Source organism: Pieris rapae, chromosome 17, assembly GCF_905147795.1.
Source record: "Pieris rapae chromosome 17, ilPieRapa1.1, whole genome shotgun sequence".
Taxonomy (NCBI): Eukaryota; Metazoa; Arthropoda; class Insecta; order Lepidoptera; family Pieridae; genus Pieris; species Pieris rapae.
In genome coordinates this window covers 6,610,052-6,633,289 of record NC_059525.1, presented here as the reverse complement: position 1 = coordinate 6,633,289, position 23,238 = coordinate 6,610,052, and the positions used below count along the sequence as shown (strand labels likewise).

Genomic DNA, 23,238 nt, shown 5'->3' with positions numbered 1-23,238 from the left:
TCGCTTCACTTCTTAGGAGAAACTTCTTGGAGTCACTAAGGTATAGTTAAATGTGTGCAAATTACGCCCATTTAAGAAGGCTAGTTCGTTAGAAGTTTAAAGTTCCTTGTAAGCTCAAAGCTACACTCGTAACTATGTACAAAGCCACAATGCTGAAAAACAGTCATTTAGCACGTCGGCTTAACGCAAGAACGAATAGAACTGAACTGTTGTATTAAAACGCAGAATTTATTTTATGACGTATACGTGACACGTATACGTTATTCGTAAAATATTCGTATATGATGTGAGTAAAGCTTTCTTTTGTTTTAAATAAAAAATGAACACGAATTCGTAAAATACAATAGCTAACGTTATTTGTAAAACGTAAGAACAGTTCGAATAAAATACGTAACTACAATTATCATTATACGAATATTTCACGAACTCAATCAAGATTTTCATACAAAAATCTATCGTTTAATATGCGATTATGGAGCTAATCAAGGAGTTTAAATACAAAGTATAAAACGATATTAAATATTCAGGATAAAGAGAATTCAAGTTGAGTAGTCATAGCGCATAACAGTAACTTTCATAATTAAAATTGCAACAAAAAGAATTCAAAAAATAATTTCAATGTTTTTATGAGGAAATCTATTGCCGACACTTTGACTAGTTAGTGCCTCCCGTTTTCTCAGATGTGGGTACTTTCGGAGTCCAGGTATGTCGTCCCTAGAGGAAGAGCAAGTGCCTTTGTCTTCCTCTGATAAAGATTTAATGTCTTCTCATTTCTCCCGTAAATTGAAATAGCACATATACAGCTTTATGTTAATTACAAAGCCAAAGAACTTTGACATTGTGGCCTCAGATATGGCTTACAAATTCTGTAAATCGAAATATCTTTGGAGATTTGTTTCCGTATCAAATACAGACCCTATAGAATACTTCGAAAGGCGCGACTACAATACAATGAAAAGCTGGAGATTTAGTTTGTATTGAAAATGGTATTTTAGTATTGGATTTGTACCCAGTGTAGCGGTGTTATTATATTTGTATGGCAATTTTAGTCACGTGATCAAATACATAGATTGGTGACGTTTGCAAAGTATTTGTCTAGCCCCATGTAAGTCTAGGAATTAGGCAAGCGCAGACGCGGGCAGTGATGAGTGTTTGGGTTTAGCTTTGTGCACAAATACTTTTATACAGCCATTGAAGTCGGCGCTTACGAGAACGTGGCCTGTTTGAGATGACGATACCATACCGCCCTCCGGGGCCTTCTGAAAAAAAAATTATATATAGTGAAAACTATATAGCTACAAAGAGTACGTTCTAGGATTTTTAGACTTAGCAAGAAACATTGTATAAAAATGGAGTAACTTCGATGACTATGAAACTATAAGCCACAATGAATTGAAGATTTTTTTTGTCTATATTTCAATAAAAAAAAATTAATTAATAATTTACAGTCATCACGAATATATATCACATTTGTAGAGCTTTTTTTGTTATATATTTATAATATAGCATTACAGTGTAGTGGTAACATAAACTATACACATGTACAACTCTACCAATGATAGTATGTAACATAACATAATGAAAATTGTTTTACTAAGAAGGTATTACCATTGCTGTGATAGTTAGTGACAAAAGCACGACTTATATAAAGAAAAAATTCAACTGCGCGTAAGAATTTTCAAACACTTAACTATGACGATGTGAAGAATCTACTAAAAATTATTAAATAAATATCATACATTAATTTAATTTGTTTTATTATTTATTTAAATATATTGTAACACTATACATGCCATTGGGAAGTCACAGAATTTAGTCAATAAATAATTATTATTAAAAAAGAAACTTACCACTTCTTCTTTCTCCCCTCGACTCTCATTCAACTTCTCTTCTCTCTCATTGATGGTCCGAATCATATTATCAGGGTTAGGGGCGAATATGGCACACGTGACCACCGCGTTGTGTGCCTTAATTCCCTCCCAGAAGTCATTTCGGTCCCGCCTGACTGACGTGAACTTGGAGTAGTCGTGGCAGGTCTTCCAGATATAGATGCACTGGTTCTCCGATCCGCTGACTATGTATTTTCCGTCGTGCGAAAATGACGCTTTTATTTGGCTTGATACGTTTACGTAACCTAAAATAAAGGTACTAACTAAGAAATTTTGATTGAAATAGATTAATAACTACAACGACTACATGCCAAGTTAGATGAAAAGTTATTTTTTTAATAAACTTTTTGTGTCTATAAAACATTGGAAAAAATACAGTTAATAATTGAATCATAGATACAAAGCGATCTACACAGTTGGTCATTTCGAGAAATAAATTACGTCAAAAGGCGATTAACTATGTTCGTCTCACGCCTATTTTTTTAAATTAAATATATTTTTTCTTCTATTTAATGAATCACGCTGTGAGGCCTGTATACGTTCCCTAATGCCATTCGGCTACATTTATCTCCTATCAATCTAACTGAAGTAATTGCGCGAATTTATTTAGTATGTGTATTGGATTAGGATTAGTATGGTTTGTACTTCTCTGGGCCTTTTAATTCTTTTTATAACAGGATTTTATATCACTTTGTTAGGGTATTAACTCTCACAAAAAACAAGTCATCGTCTTAAGAGAAAAATTTTAATTTAGACGTGATTTTTGATGTGAAACATCTATAGCCGCACGTAAAACCGATTTCTGGCGTGGCGACGCGTCGCCACGCTATATGATATACACATCAAACAAGGTACAGTCTAAATGCAGTAGTAAATTTCACATTAAAAATATTTAATGAAAATAATGTTTATTCAACAAATAGTCATGGTTAACTGGAAAAAATCGTAATATTTGATTTTATCATTATGACATATTTAGTTTCTATCACAATCTGTTCTTTTCTGCATATTACTTTTACAAAATAATGTCGATGTTTCACATCTGCCAGGCGTCCCGTGACAGCTATAATTTTTTTGCCATTGATAATAAAAAAATGTTTACTTTTAATAACTTGAGTTTGTATTGAGTTTTTGACTTTTGTATAAATAACTAACGTGTATATCCTAATTTTGTGGTCCAAATAAAAAAAACAAAACAATACCTTTTCCCTTATATTTGCAGGACAAATTCAAATCCCTTAGATCATACAGCCTGACTCTACTATCGTTTGACGTCACCAGGATTTTGTCATCGTTGGGCATAGGTTCGATTCCACTGATTTTCCTCCCCGTCGAATTCTTTCCTCTAGTTGATCGAACATCGATCTGTGTGTGGTATTTCAGCTGATCTGTCGTGTAGAAGATGCATCTGCCGTCATATGTGCCGACGACAGCGAATTTTCCATTCTGACAGAAGTTAGCCGCGGTTATGAGTTTTGTTTTGCCGTCAACTTCATTCCACACAGCTACCTGTATACGAAAATGTAGTGTCAGAATATGGGGCTACAATTTCTAGGCCTCAAATGTCTGTACAAAACGTGATTGTTTATCTTAATAGGCAAGAATGTGATCAGTTTTCTATACCTGACACACGCTGCAGTAGAATTTTTGTGTCCATGATAACCCGGAGGTAACCCTTCTTCACCAACCGAACGAGTGTTCTTGCACACATAAATTTGATTTCTACGCTTAATATTGAAAATTGTGGATAAACAGATGCCGCTCGTCGCACGAGATCTTGTCAAGATGCTTTTGTTACCTCTAGAACACGCAATGTTGCCAGCAACTCCGCAAACACGTTGATTTAATATTGTTGCTCAACAATTTTAATTTTCAAAGCTATACAATTTTTCAATGTAAACTAATCATAACGAAACCTTTCAAAACAATATAACTTAAAAATGTGGTACAAACTTATTCATCAATCAAAGCTATCATCAAAGTTTAAATCCAAATACAAAAACAATAAATCAGGAAGTTCTATTACTGAAAAGCAATTATTATTTCAAAACTATTTACCTTCTTATCAGGAATATTCCAGAGCCTCAACTTCCCATCGAGACTTCCAGACAGGAAGTACCTATCATCCCTGGGATGAAACACGATCGCCGTCACAAAATCGATATGTTGGAAGCAGCAGAGACATTCCCCCCTCGAAATGTGCCACAATCTGACAGTTTTGTCCATAGAACTGGACAGTATGAAGTAGTTCTTGGACCAGGAGACGTCTAGAAGGTCCGAGTTATGTCCGGAGTATACGCAGAAGGGGTGGGGGGAGAAAGGAGCGCCGGGGCCGAGAGGGGGAAGGTGATCGGGAGATGGAGGGGGGGCGAGGGACGCGAGAGATTCTTGGGAGGGGGTGGGTGATGACTTTTGTTCGGCGTTGTATTTTGTGCGCATATCCTGGAATGTTATATTTCTAAGACTAACACTTCTTTTTATATAAATTAGAGGCGAGATATCTACAGAGATATGAATTGAATTTCTATATCGCGCATTGATCGCCGTTCTTTTTTCTACAAGGAACTACGATTCTTAACAAGTTATAGAAACCAGATTTTATTTAGCTATTAATTAAGCTTGATTAGTAATCAGTACCCTGCCTCACTTCACATGATTCAATAAATTTTCAGTACGCAAATTTACTCAAAATTATCAGTTAAAACAAAGATTTAGTTCAATTCCGGTGGAAACAATAATTTTAGTTCATGAGATTGTTCTTCCAATTAGGCAAGTTAAAAATTTATCAGTTAACTTAAAACCAAAATGAACACTGAATGAAACCAGTCTAACATACAAAATAGAATTCGCAAAAAATAATATCAAAATCAAAAAATTAAACTTATTTTTTTATAGAAAAAACTTAAGATTCAACATCCACGAACACTAAATTATTAATTTAAACTATTCAAATACCAGCCAAGGTTCAACTTTATATGAAGTCACACCCACCTGGAACATATGGTGTGCGTCCCTAGTTACCCAGACCCTCAACAATCGGTCCTGACCAGCGGTGGCTAGCAATCGCCCGCACACACTGAACTTGCAACACCAAACCGCGCCCACGTGACCACCCACGCCCGCCTCCATACTTCCCAGCTCCTTTATATTTCGTTTGACAATATTAAATACACCGAGTAAATAAACAAAAATACTTTTTTAATACAGTTGCTCAAAAAGTGGCATATTGCAGGGAAGTATAGCGTTCGGAAAGATGGCTATTACACACTCGTGCTTTTTCTTTGCCTTTCCCGCACTAGTGCGTTATCATTCCCAACTGTCAAAACAATGTCCATTAAAAAGAAAAAACCAACCACGAAGGTTTTATTAAAAAGAGCCATAGAAGTTTTTATGATATATGATTTCTAAATATTATATAATATTTGGATTCAATAATTTGGTTAGGTTTCTTTTCATTTCATATTAATTAAAAATAATTTTATAATATATTTTGCAAATACGTATTTCTAAAAAGTTTACGTTCTATTAGTTAGGTTAGGTTTCTTTTATTTCATATCAATAAAAAAATATTAAAGAGAAAAAACCAACCATGAAGGTTTTACTAAAAAAAATGACAGAAGTTTTTATGATTCATGCAAATATTTTAAAAATAAGCTACTAATTTGTTTCAATATCAGATTTACTGATTGGATTCATTGAGTTAGATTTGGTTTTCTTTCAAAAAAAATAGTCTACTTCAGTAGACTATTTTTTTTGATGTCTGTGACTGTCAACCCTCACCTTCAGCTGCGCCTCAGCTCGGGTAGACATTCGTCGGAACTCGTTGCAATGACAGGCTTTCCGCACTTGTAATGAAATATACTACTAACTACTACTAAGTCAAACATACCTGAACATATCTCACACATCCATCAAAGTCATAAGGTCCCTTATGAGAATTCGAAGCTTTCAGCTTAATATTATGCTCCCCTCGAACGTCATCTGCAATTTCTGCCACGTCTTCTTTATGTCTGGCATGAGACACCTCCTGTGCGAGGGATTTTGCAGCGTCAACTGTCTTTTTTACTGTTGTACCGAAGAATCGCTTCAGCCTGTAAATGTTGGTATCTATTGCTTAAGAGGTATAAAACTAAATTAATAAAACAACCGGATCTTTTCTGGTATATAACCTTAAGAACAGTTAAAATTTTAAAATGTTCAAATATATGGGTTGTTTGTTACCTTTAGCAGGTAACAACAAACGTCTTGATGAGTTTAATTCGACAATAATGCGTCTTAGTATTTAAGTCGTCGTACTTGTGTAGTCATATTTATGACCCGTTTCAGAAATTTGTTTGTATACTTAAACGCAAATCAGACCCATACCTAGTCTCTAGATATGTCAAATAATTTTTCTAGCGACCTTAAGATGAGGATAAAATTACTTTTAACAGTTTTGATATCAAATCATGCAAATTCACCTCAAACAATAAATGCATGTTATGTTCACCGCAGTACCAATCAGTTATAAAAACACAAGCATTTTTTAATATTTCAAACAAAATAAATTAAAAAAAATCTATAAAACATATATATTAAACTAAATAATTTTTACTGTTTCTCAGTTTACAGATCATTTTTATAAACAAGTAATCTGCCTTCAAGTTCGTCAAAGCCAGGATATACAACACTTTCATTGCATAACTGTAAGACGGAGACATAAAGCCGCGTTTACAATGATGACGAACCACTGAAATAATAATTGCTTCGCCGGAATGATAGGCATATTGTTTAAAATATTTATTATGTAAGATTCGCATAAGCGTATGTTCGTTATGTTAAGGCTTTTGTTTTTTAGACTCAATGTTAGTTATAACCAAATGAAGCATTCTCGAAAAGCGAAACTCCTATGAGTTGACTTGTAAACGCTACCATATTTGTCTATGTCTTTCCAAAAAATCTGACAGCGCCTCTAGTGGCAAAATAAGTAATCTTCTAACATCAGACGCAGACTAATACGGTAACGTCATAAACACTTTCTCCTTAATACTGAAATGATTTTAAAGAAACCGTCAGCGGCGAATTAACTCGTACAATGTTCGAGAGCAAACATCAAGCAAGTTGTGAAAAACTGTCACCTGATATTAATGTTGTCGTGCGAGTGACACTTCACTAGTTCAGCGCGGATCACACTGAATATTCAACATTATATTAGAACTAAGAATGATAATTTTCCAACAGTGGTTCTACGTTCACTTTCAATCACTCTTGTATTCAGTATCGTTCATTCGTGAATCTCTTAAGGTTCTTCTTAGGAATTCTCTTTTGGGTTACAAAATAATTTGATATAAATATTTAAGTCCCTGCAATGTGAGTCTGTATTTCAAAACGAGGCCTGTAATCGAGTTGGTTACCATATTCGTAACCTGATTGTTGATAGGCTTAATTTTGGCTTGATATTGTTAGTAACCAATTCAGTCCAATAGTAGGATAGAATTCTAGATTTTTCTATATCACATTTGACTGTTTTTTTATACAAAATAGACAGTTTTATTTAATAATGCCCGCGATAAATCTAATGTGTAGATTTGAAAAAAAAAATTGGTAAATAAACATAATATAAAAATACATACTTGTCAGTTTTCCGTTTGATGGCCGTCGTTTGTCGGTCAGCGGACTCTCTCTTCGCCTCTTTTGTCTCATCTTCAACGCCACCGGCGCAGACACTTTCACTTTCCTCGTCTGTCTCTCTGAAAAACAAAAATATTTGAGAATACATACAGGATTCACCCTTCTCTCTACTAAACTGAACATTCAAAGTTAGTCCTAATATAATTACGATAAATCTTCGTACGCAATATTGGTCAGTCACTACATAAATTACACCAATTTGCATATTATATTAAAATGTTTCTACAATATATGGAAATGTTAGGATGACAAACTACATAGCACATTTAGTACATAAACAACAATTTTGAGTCTGAATTTTTGGGTTATTTGATTGTTGAAAGCTACATAAACATTTAAAAGACTGTATACAAGCAAAAAGCGAACATTGAACTGCTACGTATGTTTTAAAGCTATACACGGGTTTACTAAACAACGGATGAGACAAATTGTACACAATTTACGATGAAAATAAATCAAAACTAAATAAATTCGACAGTTACAATATTTCAAAATTCGCTAAAAAAACCCACGACTAACAATTCAAAGCCTTTAAACGCAGTCAATTATCAGAATTTTGATATTTCAATATTTAATTTGTATAAAAATAACAATTTATCAAAATTTCTGATAATATAACCTGTGCTCTGCTGTAAGCTCACACTGAAAGTGTCTTTTCAATATATATCTTCATAATATTAAGACTGTTAAAAAATATAAAATAATTTTGCGTACAATGAACGTATAACGAACGAACTAAGGTTTATTGCGCGTGTAACATAATGACGTCACACTCAACGAACGAGTAAGATATAAAAAGACATCTTTCATTGCATGTACCAGCACAAGGCCCAGTAATCTAAATGTTAACCTATTATCGATGGAGAAGCTAGACTGGGTCAGATGTAGGGGCGCGGAAGGCGATCTTCGCAAGACCCCAGTACTGTAAATCGACCAGCGCTTCCACACACTCATGGGCCGTCTCCTCAATTGGACGAGAGGACTGCTTGACCGACTACTTTAAGTTTTAAAGAATTCAAACGTTATTTTAAATTGAAAAAACTTTAAATGCCACCATTTTCATAATAGTTGATAGATTACTTATTTAAACGCTAAATTTACTTAAATAATCGTAACTAGTATTATTACCTTAGAAAAAAATCTGTCGTGCACATGCAGACAAAATGTTTTGTGCATAAATTAAAAACTAGTTTTCACTAAAAAATTGTTTTAATATAATTCGCGTAATATCTTAAAATCTAAAAGCGTCTCAAAGTTATGAGTTTAGTATAGTATTAGTGTCATCTATGGGGCCGTTCAAGTATTACGTAAGCACTATGGGGAGGGGGGGGGGGGGAAGGTTTGATTTTCTTATTTGGTAATTACGTCAACAAATTACTTTTTACTTTTTTACGAAAAACGAAATGGCATTTTCGAAGATTCATCAAAGATATGATCAATACAAAAAAGTCATACGTTTATGTACGTACTTTTGTTTACAACATGAAGGGGGGGGAGGGGAATAACTTGCAGTAAATTTGCTTACGTAAGACGTAAACGGCCCCTATGAAGTTAACAAGAAGTCACTTAAAAAAACCTTATAAACCCACAATTGTGTCGTTTTAGTGTTAGAATTAGTACTAAATAAGCATACTTTAAAATCCAATACCAGATCAATTAAATGTTAAATAATTCAGATATAAAGCATATCACACCCTACCATGGGTATTTTACACCCGATAACATACCTGTTATGTTCGTCGTCGTTAGTCCGTCCTATGTACTCTGAAGTCAGTCGCATGATGTGAAGACTCAGGGGATTGATGCATTGAGGCAACTTGTGTTCGGCGACGCTTAGCGGCATGCGTTCTCCTAGAACAGGACACACTTTGGGTCTGTGATACCCGTCTACTAATTTCGTGTTACACTAAGGGTCTGTTTCACAATGTCCGGATAAGTTCCAAATAAGCTATTTATTACTTTTTGGTAGGATAAAAACTAAAAACGCAAATTATCTTATTTGGAATTTTGGATTTATGTGTTGCATAGCTATTTGGTACTTTATCCATACATTGTGAAACAGGCCCTAAAAATCCTTAATTAACCACATAAATAAATGTACAGTCGACTAGATAATTGAACAGTCGTTAATTTATTTCCGTTCCTTGAAATATAGTCGATAAGTTAGATAAAATCAATGTTAATTGGTCCCCTTGGGAATAAAATTTATAAGTAGTATTTTAGAAATAGTATCTCGCTCGCTAACATGCGATAATTTGAGGTCCGAGATTCCTTATCCTCGATAATTTAATGTAATTTATCATGAAAGCAACAATTTAAGTCGAAAAATTCAATTGTCGTTTTAAGTATTTTTATTTACTACTGGACTTCCACATACATTTCAAGATCATAATTTGCCAAATCGGTATAGCCATTCTCTAGTTTTAGCTAGATAAAAAAGACAGCATTTTATTTATATATAGATAATTTGTGACACCGTTTCTTCGACTAACCAATTAATTATTATATAATTTAATTTGTACATTCCTTCTGATTATATCAATAAAAATATTTTTTTTTTCCTTTTTTAATGTATGTGTGTATATTTTTTATTTATATTTAAGCACATATGTTGCAATTAGAAATATAATCCTGTATATCGTGTCTAATAAAGTTTTCTTTCTTCTTCTACTTCTATACTAATATACGTACCAGTATCAAGATTAAGCACAGTGACCTGTTCCAGTATCTCTATATCTGAGAGCTGCCTTCCGGAGACGCATCTTGCCCTGAGACCCTCTCCCTCGCCTTCGGCAGGCGAATCGCCCGCTGAGCGACGACGAGCGCGCGACGTTTCCGAACGTCTGCAATGTTTTGTCCCTTTTACTCATTTGCAAACTTTCATAAGATGTAGGGACGCATGATGTGTACGGTAAGAGATTGGGATTTGAGGACGCTCACTGTAACGATGTTATGTTTACAACAATGTTGCGTTGTATAGTTCGATAGTAATCTTGATAATTAAAAAAAAATAAAAATAAAGACTAATGTTTTTTTTTATAAAACAAGGGACAAACGGGCGAGAGGCTCATCTGATGTTAAGTAATACCGTCGCCCATGGACACTCAATGCCAGAGGGCTCCTGAGTGCGTTGCAGGCCTTTTAAGAATTGGTACGCTCATTTATTGAAGCTTGTGTGAGTTCCAACACAATACAGTGCATTTTAATTTAACAATTACTAATTCCTCAGAAATCTAAATCAGGAGCTCTACTAAGTAATAATGTGAGGGAACTTCAAATACTAATAGTTTATACATTAAGTTTCTCCAAATACACGCACCAAACTCCAAGGCATTTCCCAATAAAGCATTGAGGCAATAGTTTTTTAAGAATCACGCCGTTTATTTTATATATAATAATAGTTACCTGCCATTGGACCCTAAACTAGAAGTCAGCGGCCGTCCTTCGCTGTGCGTACGCGACGTACGACACTCGCTCTCACTACGAGCACCTAGAATATTATATTTTTATTGATTAACACTTAGCTAAGCTAAGAGAGCACTTTTAGGCAGCACTTTTGAGTATAAACTATAGTATTAATTTTAGTATAATTATTATTAAAATATCATTTAAAAGCAGTTTAAAAAAATATGTAAATTAATAACATATTAATAAATAAAATTGCCATAATCGCATAAAAATGGCATAAATATTATTATGACAAATCTGCTAAAAAGGTATATAAAATATCATAACTGTTTTGTATATTATTAGTACATTTAGATTTTTGTTTAACTGTGATTTTTTTTTAATATAAATGAGTAAAAAGATCTTTAACCATTAGAATCCTACCCTATCCTTAATAATTACAATTCGAAAGTTATTAGCGTGTTATTAAATTCTAATTAGCTGCAATACGTAAGCTTATTAAATCCGTTTCGACTTTTTAAAAGTAAGTAATATAGACATAGACTATAGAATACATCAAAATCAAATCTTTACTTGTGTGAAACGTCGACAGACCTCTTTAAAGAGCTAGTTCTAAATAGTATTAATAATAATTCCTAGAAATTACCATTAACAGCTAAGGCATCTTTAGTATGCGGTGCTACCGTTGCAACATTAGACCGAATAGGAGGTGCAGCCGGGGAAGACCACGTCTCTGGTAGAGACATATCACTTGCTGGAATTTAATTCTTTATTTTAATTAATCAAAATATGAAACTATGTGTCCCGCTCATGGCTGACCAAACCTAAAAATCATGGCCGACCATGGTCACATGGTCAACCATGAGCAAATTTTATGTGAGACAGTCCCCGGGAATCCATACTACTCTAATACTTAAATAATCTTTTTTTTATTGAATAAGAGAAGTATTACACTGACTTGCCTAGTAAGAAAAAATAATCAGGAAACACAGAAATTTACCTAATGGGCAAAAACTAAAATTTTGTTTAAAAACACATACCATATTTGGAATGTGAGAGTTCTAATGAATCCTGGAACTCTCTGGTCAGTGATTCGATTGTGCTGGCGGGACTTGGTAAAGCCATACATTGATTCGGTGGAATGGGTTGTGCGGCCTATAATAAAAAAGATAAGTACATACATGAAATTCAGAAAAAAAAATTGATGGATAAAATACCAAACAAAAATTTTAAGCCCGCGAACTGGTACAATTCATAATTTAACTAAATACAGTTAATTAAAAAGTTCGTACTGATTCTATAAAAAAATTCTATTACTTTGTCTTGGGTAAATGACATTGTAAATGTCTTTGGTTTACGCATTACAATAAAACCTCTTTATTCGGTTTAAACGCAATATACCATACCTCAACCCTCAACGAATCAAGATGTGGCTTATCCCGCCTCACGTATCGTAGATCATCCGTGTCAGTAGTACACACACTGAGATTATCACCCTCAGTAGTTGATAGCGATTGGGACCCGTGGAGTTTGTCTGTAATTATTCAGTGTTAAGTGACCTTTAAAAATATAAGCGATTTATAGAGTCCTTATTGTAGAGTCGAAACTTAGGCCAAACTCCTGTATGTCAAAATCCATGACTTTTTTAAAGGGAAACTTCTATAGGCGCATGAGGGTATTTTACGGAGGGGTTTGTACGGATGAAACATAATAATAATATCAGCGTCACGAAGATGTGCAGCGTTTGAGACCGATTGAGAGTGAGAAAGCCTACACCCTCTGTCTTCTTTGCCGATGAGTAGGGATACCTACAGCATCGAATTTAATGACGTGGAATAAGTGATACCTTGATGATCTTATGTTCGAAAATAAACGTATTTTAAAGAGCGAACGAATTAAGAGTAGGGAGAGAGCAAGTGAGAAAAATAGAGAGAGATTGAGATAGAGCAAACGTCGGATCTCACACAGTGCCAAGGAGCGAGAGGTGGGAGAGAACTATAGGGATAAAGATTGAGAAAGAAAGTAAAGGAGATCGAGAATTTTTTTTATTTTAAGTCACATACCAGAACTTTAGAATTGAATATTTTATAGAACTTTATATGTCAATTCTGTCGCATAACGTCTTGTGCGGTAAACGCACATTCTTTATTTATTTATGTATTATCACATGAAATCACAATGTGTATATAATAAAATCTATAATAAACTTGAGTGCTGTCAGATATGACAAATGATTATAGTATACGGGCCCAAGTCGAGGCTTACGGCTCAGTATCACGTATTGGCTTTTGACAACTGCTAGTCATACTTCAGCAATTACATACTAAATTAAAAACCTGTGAAAATATACATTTTTTGCAAGACATTTATTGAGTATATTTTTTAGAAAGAACTGAATGGCTGATGTTAAGTGCCACCAACATTCGTGAATACTCCCAGCGCCAGAAGGCTTTCAAGTGCGTTGCCTGCCTATTAGGACTCGATACCTAAGTCGTATTGGTATAGTTGTTTATGTATTTATTTAAATGTTGCAAGCTGAACCTTCAAGAGTAACTTACTGCGCTTCTTCTTCCGAGGGGGCGCTACAGGAGCCGGAAGACAAGAGGTGTGACAGACAGCTACAACTGCTGACGAACCTCTATTATGCTTGAGGCTGTTGGCCTTCGTACTCGCTATCACATCCGGCTCGGCCATCGCCAGCACTTTAATATAAAAACAAATTTAATACCTAACGACAACATTCGAGCTCTTTTTTAGGTAGGAAATGAGTCTGAAAAAAAGTATTGACCTTAAAATGGCAGCTAAGAATCATCGTGATCACGTTTATTCTAACAAATATAACCGTTAGGAGCTACGACGCTTCAAACATTCAAACACAAACATACATTACACCCTTTCTTTTGTAACCACAAATTCTTCGTTCACGATAGTTGCAAAACACTCGAAACATTATTGAAGTTAAACTTCTTTTGGCGCGTTAGGAAAAACAACACACCGTCACAAAAAAATCGACACTCTAAAGTTAGTCAAAATTTTAGTTTTTTTTCTACAAACGTAGAATAAGGCAAGACAAGATTTTTAAAAAGATTTTTATCTTGTTACGCCAAAGAAGTATAACTTCTAATACATAAATACACACAGGTTTTTTTATACAAGCAAACACGTATAAAGCTCATTCGATATTAAGTCAGACCCCGCACATGGACTCTCTCAATGCCAGAGTGATTGCGAGTGCGTTGCCGTCCTTTAAAAATCGTTACGAACTTTTCTTAGCTCTAAGTCGAATTGGTTCGGAAATAGTTCAGTTTGCAGCTTCACATAGTGTTGGACGCGAACCTAATAATAATAAATTCTGGTGTATTTCCGTTACAGAATTATTTCAATGTGCACAGGTAAATAAAAGAAAATATATAGGAACACACAGGAGAGTTAATAAATACCGAATTGTACACTTTTGAGATTTTGTAGTTATTTGAAAAAGATATTGGTCAAATTTTGTAAAAACTGCAGAATTGACTCAAGCAACGAGAAATTATATAATGAATCGTGGACTACCATTCTTACAAATATCTACTGCGTATTTGTTTCAAATATTATATTTAGTCCTTATTAACTAACGAACTATGACAAAACCTGAAACTCAACACAGTCCATTTTGTATCCATATTATTGTCACGATAGATTATTATATAGACACAAGATTACGCGTTTTCTACATAGAAAAACACTCTCTATATCTTTTTTAAGACACCCGTCTTAAAGCCACCATCGGAACACTTAGCGCTGATAAATTTTTGCGCGAGTTGAATCAACGACGAAAATTGTTACTCTGCATCTTCTACCGCATTCAGCATGGAGTGTTCATAGGAGTTGTTCGGATTAATGCCTTCAGCTGAGTTTCATCATCGGTCATGGAGGCAGAATACGAAATTCTACCCGGATCACCTCAACGTCAAAGACAATTTTTTTTGGCCGCTTTGTGGAACCAGCTGCACACAAGTATTTCCAAACCAATTCGACTTAGGGTCCTTCAAATAAAGAGCGTACCAATTCTTAAATGGCCGACAACGCACTCGCGAGCCCTCTGGTATAGTGTCCTTGGGCGGCGGTATCACTTATCATCTTTTTTTTTTTTTTTTTTTTTTATGAGGTGGAAATGCACTTCTGCAGGCCCGCATCAATCGAACTTGACGCGGGGACTGTGGGGCTGGATCTACACTCAAAACCCTCTGCTATTCAGAGGGGTAGCGAGACCCTACCCACTAAAACCACCTCAGCCCATCACACGCCCTTAAGATGGGCCCTCGGGGTTCGCTAGGCATTCTACCCAAGGGACCCGGGATCACTTAACATCAGGTTAGCCTCCAACAACATTCAATATATTACTTTCTTTGAACCTGCTGAAAATAGAGTATTAAAATTATCGAAATAATTAGTATCTTGAAAACGTACCGTTTTGTGTCCGATCCGTAGCAAGTGGATCGTCAGATGTTGAGGGTTCCCTAGACGAGGAAGATGGGGCTGGCATATTCTCTCGTATATTTGCTGAAAGAATTGTTTAAATACGGTACTTTACTCCTTGTATGGCACATGGATAATATCTGTCCCACAATTAATAAGTAAATTAATTATCAATTTTTGCCTACAAATATAAATATATACCGAAATACAAAATGGAGCAGGTATTGGGCTGAAACCAAACCAGAAAACACTACGTGGTCATAAGAAGTTAATCTCATTTAAGGATCCCATAGTAATTGTAGTATATAAGAGGGTTTTTATAGAGATTTTGTCTCACTAAAATAACAGAAGCGACAATAGAGGAGAGTAACTATGACAATTAACTATTAAGCATTACATCAAAATTTCATCAATCACAAATTACACATGAAATATAGACCTAAGAATTCACAAGTAAAACTTGTTAATTATCAACTTGGTAGAGCCCAGAGTTTTATTTTACTTTTACTATCTTTAAGGACACAGCTAAGACCGTTCTCTGCCTTTTGGACGGTACTCAACATAAAAAATCTTAAGAGGCGTTTATAAGTAGATACTAATCACTTACGATGTGATTCCGCTGCTCCGCTTAGTATCCTACCGATTCTTCCCAAAGACGTCATACTTTGCAAGCTCATCGTATCGTGGGATATAATTCTGAAAGGGTAAGTATTCATTTAGTATCAAGGTAATTGTTTTAACACATTACAGCTGATGATGTCCACGCCATCAGAGGATAGGTGCTGCGTCCGTACTACATTAAATTTAGCTACAACAGAAGCCTAAAGGATTAATAGGCAGGATTAATCCATATCTGGTTGAAACATGCCATACAATTAACGTAAACATAAAAACATTAAAACATATAGTTCTTAAGTAAAATTGTTACAAGATTCTATAGAACATAGGCGAGAGAAATTTTTGATTATTATTATAACTTAATTTCTATGATAGCTATCTTAGACAAATCTTCGCATTCTAATAATATCAAATACGCTTGCCAACTCACCTCACACGAAATATGTTTATTAACTTAGACGCAAAAAGACCACTTTGAACTGGGTGATGTTAACAATATTGTTTCTTGTCATCGGCGAATTACAGACTAGTTATTGTATAATAGTTGTTTTAAATATCGCGTGCATTGTTCGTCCCACTTTAATATTACTAATCATTTTGTGGTATTGCAAGTGAATTTAATATATAGTTTTACAGTATTGTGATCCTCAATATTTTTTCACCAACATATATACAGGATCACGATCGTTTTTTTCGGCGATAGTTCATATAGCATAAAAAACTGAGGTACATACCAATAATATTATGTCATGTTTGCCTCTAAGTGCTTGTCACATTAAAAATTGTATTTTGTGTTTGTTTTTACCAATGTATCTATAATGTACGGCTTTAAAAAACTTTACCCAACGAATTTTATCGAATTATCGCAAAATAAATAAATATATATATATACAATTCTAATATAAGACGTTGATAAAACTATTGTAATAATAAATTAGTTACATAATTTATTAGTAAATAGTCTATAATATATAACAGTATCCGACTGCCAACTCTCTGTACTTATCATCAAATAAATAATAAAGTATTCCACTTTTACAGTGAAATACTTATATGTTTAAATGTAAAATAAACTTATATATCCATAATGCAATAAAAAGTCTGTCAGAAGTGGGATTCGAACCCACGCCCACAGAAGTGGACTGCGACCTGAACGCAGCGCCTTAGACCGCTCGGCCATCCTGACTATACAAATTGCAATGAAAATCGGGAACTAAAACGGTTGTTAATTTTTTTAAATAAAACTATCTTAATATCAACTTAACATAAAATAGTTCAGGGGGCAAATAAGCAATATATGAGGGATGCAATCGAATTCTTTGTAGAAAGCTGACGCGACCCACAGTTTCAATTGAGTTGGAGGTGATTAGTGAGAAAGGATAATGTAGCCAATCACACTCTGTAGGAAATTCTATTCCCATAGAAAAAATAGTGGAAAAAAGTATATTCTTGTATGTATATATAATATTATATTACTTCAATTAAAAACAGTTTATAAATTACATCATATGAGAATTTCTAGTTTTATCAATTTAGATAAAATTATATTTGTTTATACATATATATTTCTATACCTGACCATTTACTTACTATAGCGAAACTATTGCATTACATTGAAATATATTATTTGAACAGGATCATGATAATATAATCAACCAGTTTATGTACATGTAGATTATATACATCTTTGATGTTGACTACCCAACATCAGTTACAATTAAAAATTAAAAAAAAAGCTATCGTAACTTGAATCAGCTAAAATTATTATTTATTTAATAATCAAATAAAGTATTTCTGCCACAGATCACACTATGAAATCATAGTTGGTTGCAGAGTTGCAAATTAGTCAACTTTCAAGACCAAATTACAGTAAAAGTGTTAAAAGAAACAAATTGGGAAACATAAAATTTCTTTAAAAATGTGTATATATATGTTGTACATATTTAAATAAGCGAACCTATGCTAATCTAAAGACTTTGTTGTTTATTCAATGTCTTCTATATTGTTTAATACTTATTTTTACTTTTTTATTGTGGTACTTAAATTGAAAGGAGTCTTATAATAAATTAATTAATACAGTTTTTAAACAAATAGAAAGCATAATTATATTATAAAAACATGCTTTCTCTTACTTGAATGGATGTTCCAATGCATAAGTATGTTCTGATGCTTGAGGTACCTCCGGCTCATCTTCTTCCTCAGTTTGCATACATCTGCGAAGCTCTTGGAACCTACGTCTGCCTTGCACCACCTTCAAATATTTATTTCATTATATTATATATATATGATTAAAGAGATTTTCTCCTTTTTCAAATATGATCAGGACAATCAGTTTTTAAGTTATTTCTCTGTACAAGAGTATTTAGATTTTATGTCTTCCATACTATCTTCATTAATAATACATACAATAAGAGTTTTATATATTCTATATATATAAATAAAAATAAATTTTAGATTGTATATATTTGTCTTACATTTTTAACAGTTGACCTTTCATCAACAGGTGTTTCTTTAGTAGCTAGGCTGGTGGCACAAACAGCTGGTGAAACCTGCACTTCTTCAGTTTTTAAAGTTGATGGTTTCTCTTTGTCGGAACTGCTAGAATTGTCGGTAACACTGATACTTTTACAAAGCGATGATCTTCTGAAATACAATTTTAAAACAGTGTAATACAAAAAATTAAATAAACACAATCAATGACATATTAAGGTTGCTTATATAGTGGTCTTCTCTTACTTTTTAACAAAGTAGTTTAAAATAGTGGCTTTATACATTATGAAAGGACTGCTTAACTCAGTCATAGCACCTTTCAAAATGAATTTACCTTTCAATAAATTATCCTTTTGACCTATTAACAGACCAGTTTCAATAATTATACATTTGTTTTGAACGTAATTATGGTTTGAGTATGTGCAAGGACGTTCAAGGCAGGTGCAACATCTGTTAGCAAGACCAAATGTTACCTTGTCAAACATCATAAAAAACCTATATAAAAACACATATTTTACAGAGACAGTTTTAACCTAAAGCCGGATAAAAAGGAAATTGTATGGAAACATTTGTTTCCTTACTTTGAGCCTCTTGCTGGTGTGAAGTCTTCCGCATCATAGAACTCTTCAGAATCACTGCTATCACCCATTTTAAGGTATTTACATCAATGGATATTTGACCAATTACGTCATTTACTTAAAATCATTCTTTCCAGTATAATTAATTGACGTTTTTTAGGAATTTATAATGTTTATTATACCATAAGATTTCATATCACCATTCACAAAAATAAAAATATTTAAATGTTGACAATTAACATGTGAATTTTTAAAATTACCACCGTAGATAAAAAATGAAATATCAAACAAACGTAGATTAATTACATATCATACGCTAAAGGTATATTTATATTCATAAATATTTAAATAGTTAATAATTTATTTAATATAAGTTAATTTCATCATGGGACCTAAGTATCGATAACGAGTTGCATAGCGTGTACATTCTTAGTGACATTTATTACCGGACGACTCACTTTATAATGGGTCGACTGCAGTACAACCTCCCCTACGATTTCTAAGAAACTTACCGCGAGTTATATCGAAATCCAATACGTTTTTATTCCAGGGTGGGTCGGGAAAGACCAGCAACTCATCCGTGAATCCCGTGAAGTAAAAGGCGCTATCTATGAGCGGCAGTTAGTAGTTAATTCTAAGTACATATTTTCATTAAATCTTTAACATTTAATTTTATTTTACGCAATGTATAATTTATTTAATGACATTTGCTAGCATTGGTGATACATACAAGGCGTGTTAGTGATAAGAAATAAATGATTTATCCAAACTTGTTTATGAAAAAGTGTTTGTTAAGGATATTTATTCTAAAGTAGCGGACCCGACCCGACCCGGAATGTATGAGAGTACCGACTGCAGCGCCATCTGCCGGCCTGATATGTGTATCTTAACCATCCAGGGCCCCTCCCAAACGCATACAAAAATATCATGTCACTACATATTATATACTTTTAAATTTTATGCAGATAATATAAGAGCTCTCCTATAAAGTGGGTTTTATTGTGTACAATGTACAAGAGAAATACTCTCCCCAAACAATACATATTTAAACGCCTACAAAACGTTATTAACGAAACCATACCTGTATTATACAATTTTAAGTCGTATCCGAAAGGAAATGGAGTTTATTTCACAATAACACAAAATACCTTTATAATAATGCCATGATCTGCCATTGTAGTTCGTCACGGGTTTGAATCTTTTGAATGTGGTTATGCGATATGGGCGAAGTCTAGCCAGGCTACAGGCGTTGACCGAGGATCAATTTCGCTGAACAATGAACACCACTCTAGAAGGCTGTCAATCATAGAATAACCTTACCACCTTATTTATTACCTTATCTAAACCATACCTAAATATATATTTTGATGAAGTTAGTTACATTAACAGTTCCGTTCAGTTGTGAGTTTCTCGTGTCATAAGCTGGAACGCCCAAACCTAATAACCTATCTCAATACAGTTTTGTCCATCTGAGACATACCAATAGATAAAGACAAAGACAAAACACGACAAGATTTTAACTTACACCAGTTTTTAAAATAATTAAAAAGCTATTTAATATGTTTTAAGCATAGACACGTATATTTTAATATCATTTGTACGGATTTAATTACTTTATTTGGTTTATATTAATTATCAAATATGAGTCTAAAGAGAGTAGAGATAGCATTCTAATCGTCGCCAAAAATGGATTGTCTTCGTAGGATTTGGTTATTGGGATGTAGATAGGAGATCCAGCGACTGTCAGTTGTCACTTGTTTTCTATCTGAGATTGTGGATTAATTATTGGGTTCGGGTGTAGGTGAAATTTAGTGTCTGATACCATTTGTCAAAATTTGTCATTAGTTCGAGTCGAATTGTATTTAATAACTTAAATAAATATTAGGGTAACCCCTAAGCCTGTATTATCATACATTTTATTATTATTTATTGGAGTTTTCGTGTACAAGGCGTTAATTTTTTTACAATGCGTACACAATTTACTTTTTAATGGGTAATATTTCACTACAAATTGTAACAGTTAACCTTGATACGGTATTGGCTGCTTATCATGCAAGTTTCATTAATAAGTACTTAGATATGGAATTAAAATTTGTGAAAATTCAGTCGAAGTAAATTTGTTAAGAAGCTCAAACATTTTATCTCTTCCATAAATGTATTTTTTAGAAATGTCCTTATTCATTCACAAAACCATAAATATTTTTAAGTGAACGGTAATAAACATATGTCGAAGAAGACATGGGAGAAATTGGCTGTGCCAAAAATTAATCTGGAATTGTATACAAAAAAAACACCTTTTGCCACCGATCAAAGTTTATAATAATTTACTAAAAGCATTGTAAGAACTTCATACTAGAGTTATTAAAATCGACTTAATGTAATACTTTTGGAGAAAATGTATTATTCTATAAATTATTATTTGCGTTAAACACTATAATTAATATTAATTTGTAATAACATAACAATATATTTTAAAACAGTGACATTTTATCACTACAAATTATATAAGAATTGACTAATTGATATGACTCATAATGTAAAATTCTTTTTATGACAAATTTGCACGCATTATGTGTGGCAGAATATGCGAATTTTCGTTTGTACCACCATAACATTCTTGTATAAATATCCATTCCATTCCTAACCATCCTTGCAAGAAATTATATTAATTAACTTGTAAAAATTTTGGCTCTTACGTAATAGTAGCCCTCAATATTTGATCTTATGGAATCATAAGTTCTCAAAAATTACTTCTAAAATTCACTTCAAATGTACCTATATTAAATTTTAAAATCCAATCCGGTTCATACCAGATAGTGCCGCCAGACTTCCAAATTTATTAATTTACGGCATTTTCCTCATAATCAGTCTTCTGATTTCAGTTCGAAATAACTCATATTAGATATTTAATAATAAAATAAAATAATAACGTAAAACGAATTAATGTAAATTTATTACATAACTTACAGTCTGTGAATATTAGGTTTACATCACTAACAAAAATATATTTTATGTCGAAGAATGAAGAGGTTTGATATTCTCTATGAATGTTAGACGATTATATTACAAAAGATACTTTCTGAGGTTCTGACTTCTGAGGCTTCAAGTATCTTTAGTGTACCAAAAAAATATATTTTTTTAACAATAAAAATATATTTTTGAGTTAAAAAAATATATTTTTTTGTAATGATCGACGAGTTACAAACCTAAAAATAAAATTGTTTAAAATCTTTTTCTGTAATAATGAACTTTCTTAATAAAAATCCTATAAATAAACCGTTTATGTGAAATGGTGTTGAACTGAAAAATAAGAATTTAATTCTTTTTGGATTACAAAGAGTCTGGTACAGTTTATCTGTTATTGTATAGCAATAATCTAATAAAAGTGACATACATAATTATCTGTACATTAAATAGTTCCATCGATAAGAAATTTTGCAAGTCACGAATAATTGCAAAAAAACTCTATATTTTTACCACAGGTAAAATAACTAATGTTACAAGTCAAATGTTCCAAATTTATTTGTATACGCTTAAGTTCTCTGCATAATAATATGAATAATAATCACACATTTAAGGAAATCAATAAGTTTGGCAATCAACATTGGCTGTATAAGGAAAAACTGATAAAACGACAACTTCTTTCATTAAATGCACCCTTAATTTGTTAAGTAATTAAGGTGTAAGTGCATATTAAACACTGCAAATATTCATTCCGTATTTTGTTTGCACGTATGAGTGCAGATGCTCAGTTAAATTTTAAATAATAAATTTAAAATAAATTGTAAATAATAAATTTGAGTTTTTTTTTAACAAATATAATATTATTTTAATATTTAACTGTAAACTCGTACGTACATAGTATATTACTTTACATACAGTCTCCGACCATGATTACTAAAAATCGATTTAAACGAAGTTCTGTAAATAGAAAATTAAATATTGAACTTTTGTGTCCAAAAAATTTATTCAATAGTAATTCAATATTATATGTATAAAAAATTCAGAGCATTTATTGGGCTTTCAAAGCAATTAATGTATTCAAAATTATCGTAATTTTTATAGAGATTACTAATATTTTATTATAATTACAACCTACTACCGCTGTCACTTTCTGCCTTATT

The 23,238-nt window shown here is 33.0% G+C and overlaps 1 protein-coding gene and 1 non-coding gene across 11 annotated transcripts; both read right to left on the bottom strand.

The window, feature by feature from the left end:
* On the bottom strand, positions 1–19,334 carry LOC111001576 (WD repeat-containing protein 44). Of its 10 annotated transcripts, none has more exons than XM_045631889.1 (21): positions 19,118–19,334; positions 18,521–18,689; positions 18,179–18,297; positions 16,036–16,124; positions 15,420–15,512; positions 13,526–13,669; positions 12,374–12,501; positions 12,008–12,122; positions 11,614–11,721; positions 10,965–11,049; positions 10,251–10,402; positions 9,287–9,425; positions 8,410–8,556; positions 7,502–7,618; positions 7,007–7,060; positions 5,779–5,980; positions 4,881–5,030; positions 3,948–4,331; positions 3,092–3,398; positions 1,851–2,134; positions 1–1,259 (listed from the first exon to the last, which is right to left on the bottom strand). In XM_045631889.1, exons 1-21 carry the CDS (start codon positions 19,183–19,185, stop codon positions 1,119–1,121), a joined length of 3,195 nt encoding a protein of 1,064 aa, XP_045487845.1. In that variant the 5' UTR covers positions 19,186–19,334; the 3' UTR covers positions 1–1,118. The 10 variants fall into 10 exon arrangements, with proteins under 10 accessions (XP_045487845.1, XP_045487846.1, XP_045487847.1 ...); XM_045631890.1 differs by having other exon boundaries at positions 1–1,256; XM_045631891.1 differs by having other exon boundaries at positions 9,287–9,410.
* On the bottom strand, positions 17,149–17,232 carry Trnal-cag. Its single transcript has one exon. It is a non-coding gene; the product is annotated as a tRNA-Leu (tRNA).
* Positions 19,335–23,238: the final 3,904 nt, after the last annotated feature.

Excerpts from the sequence above, each read along its gene's own strand:
- LOC111001576 (XM_045631889.1), bottom strand. The coding sequence starts at position 19,185 with ATGGGTGATAGCAGTGATTCTGAAGAGTTCTATGATGCGGAAGACTTC. Across the intron at positions 11,722-12,007 it reads ACTCTCACATTCCAAATATG|CAAGTGATATGTCTCTACCA; the intron begins GTATGTGTTTTT and ends ATTAAATTCCAG. Across the intron at positions 5,981-7,006 it reads CACGACAACATTAATATCAG|GCTGAAGCGATTCTTCGGTA; the intron begins GTGACAGTTTTT and ends CAACATTTACAG.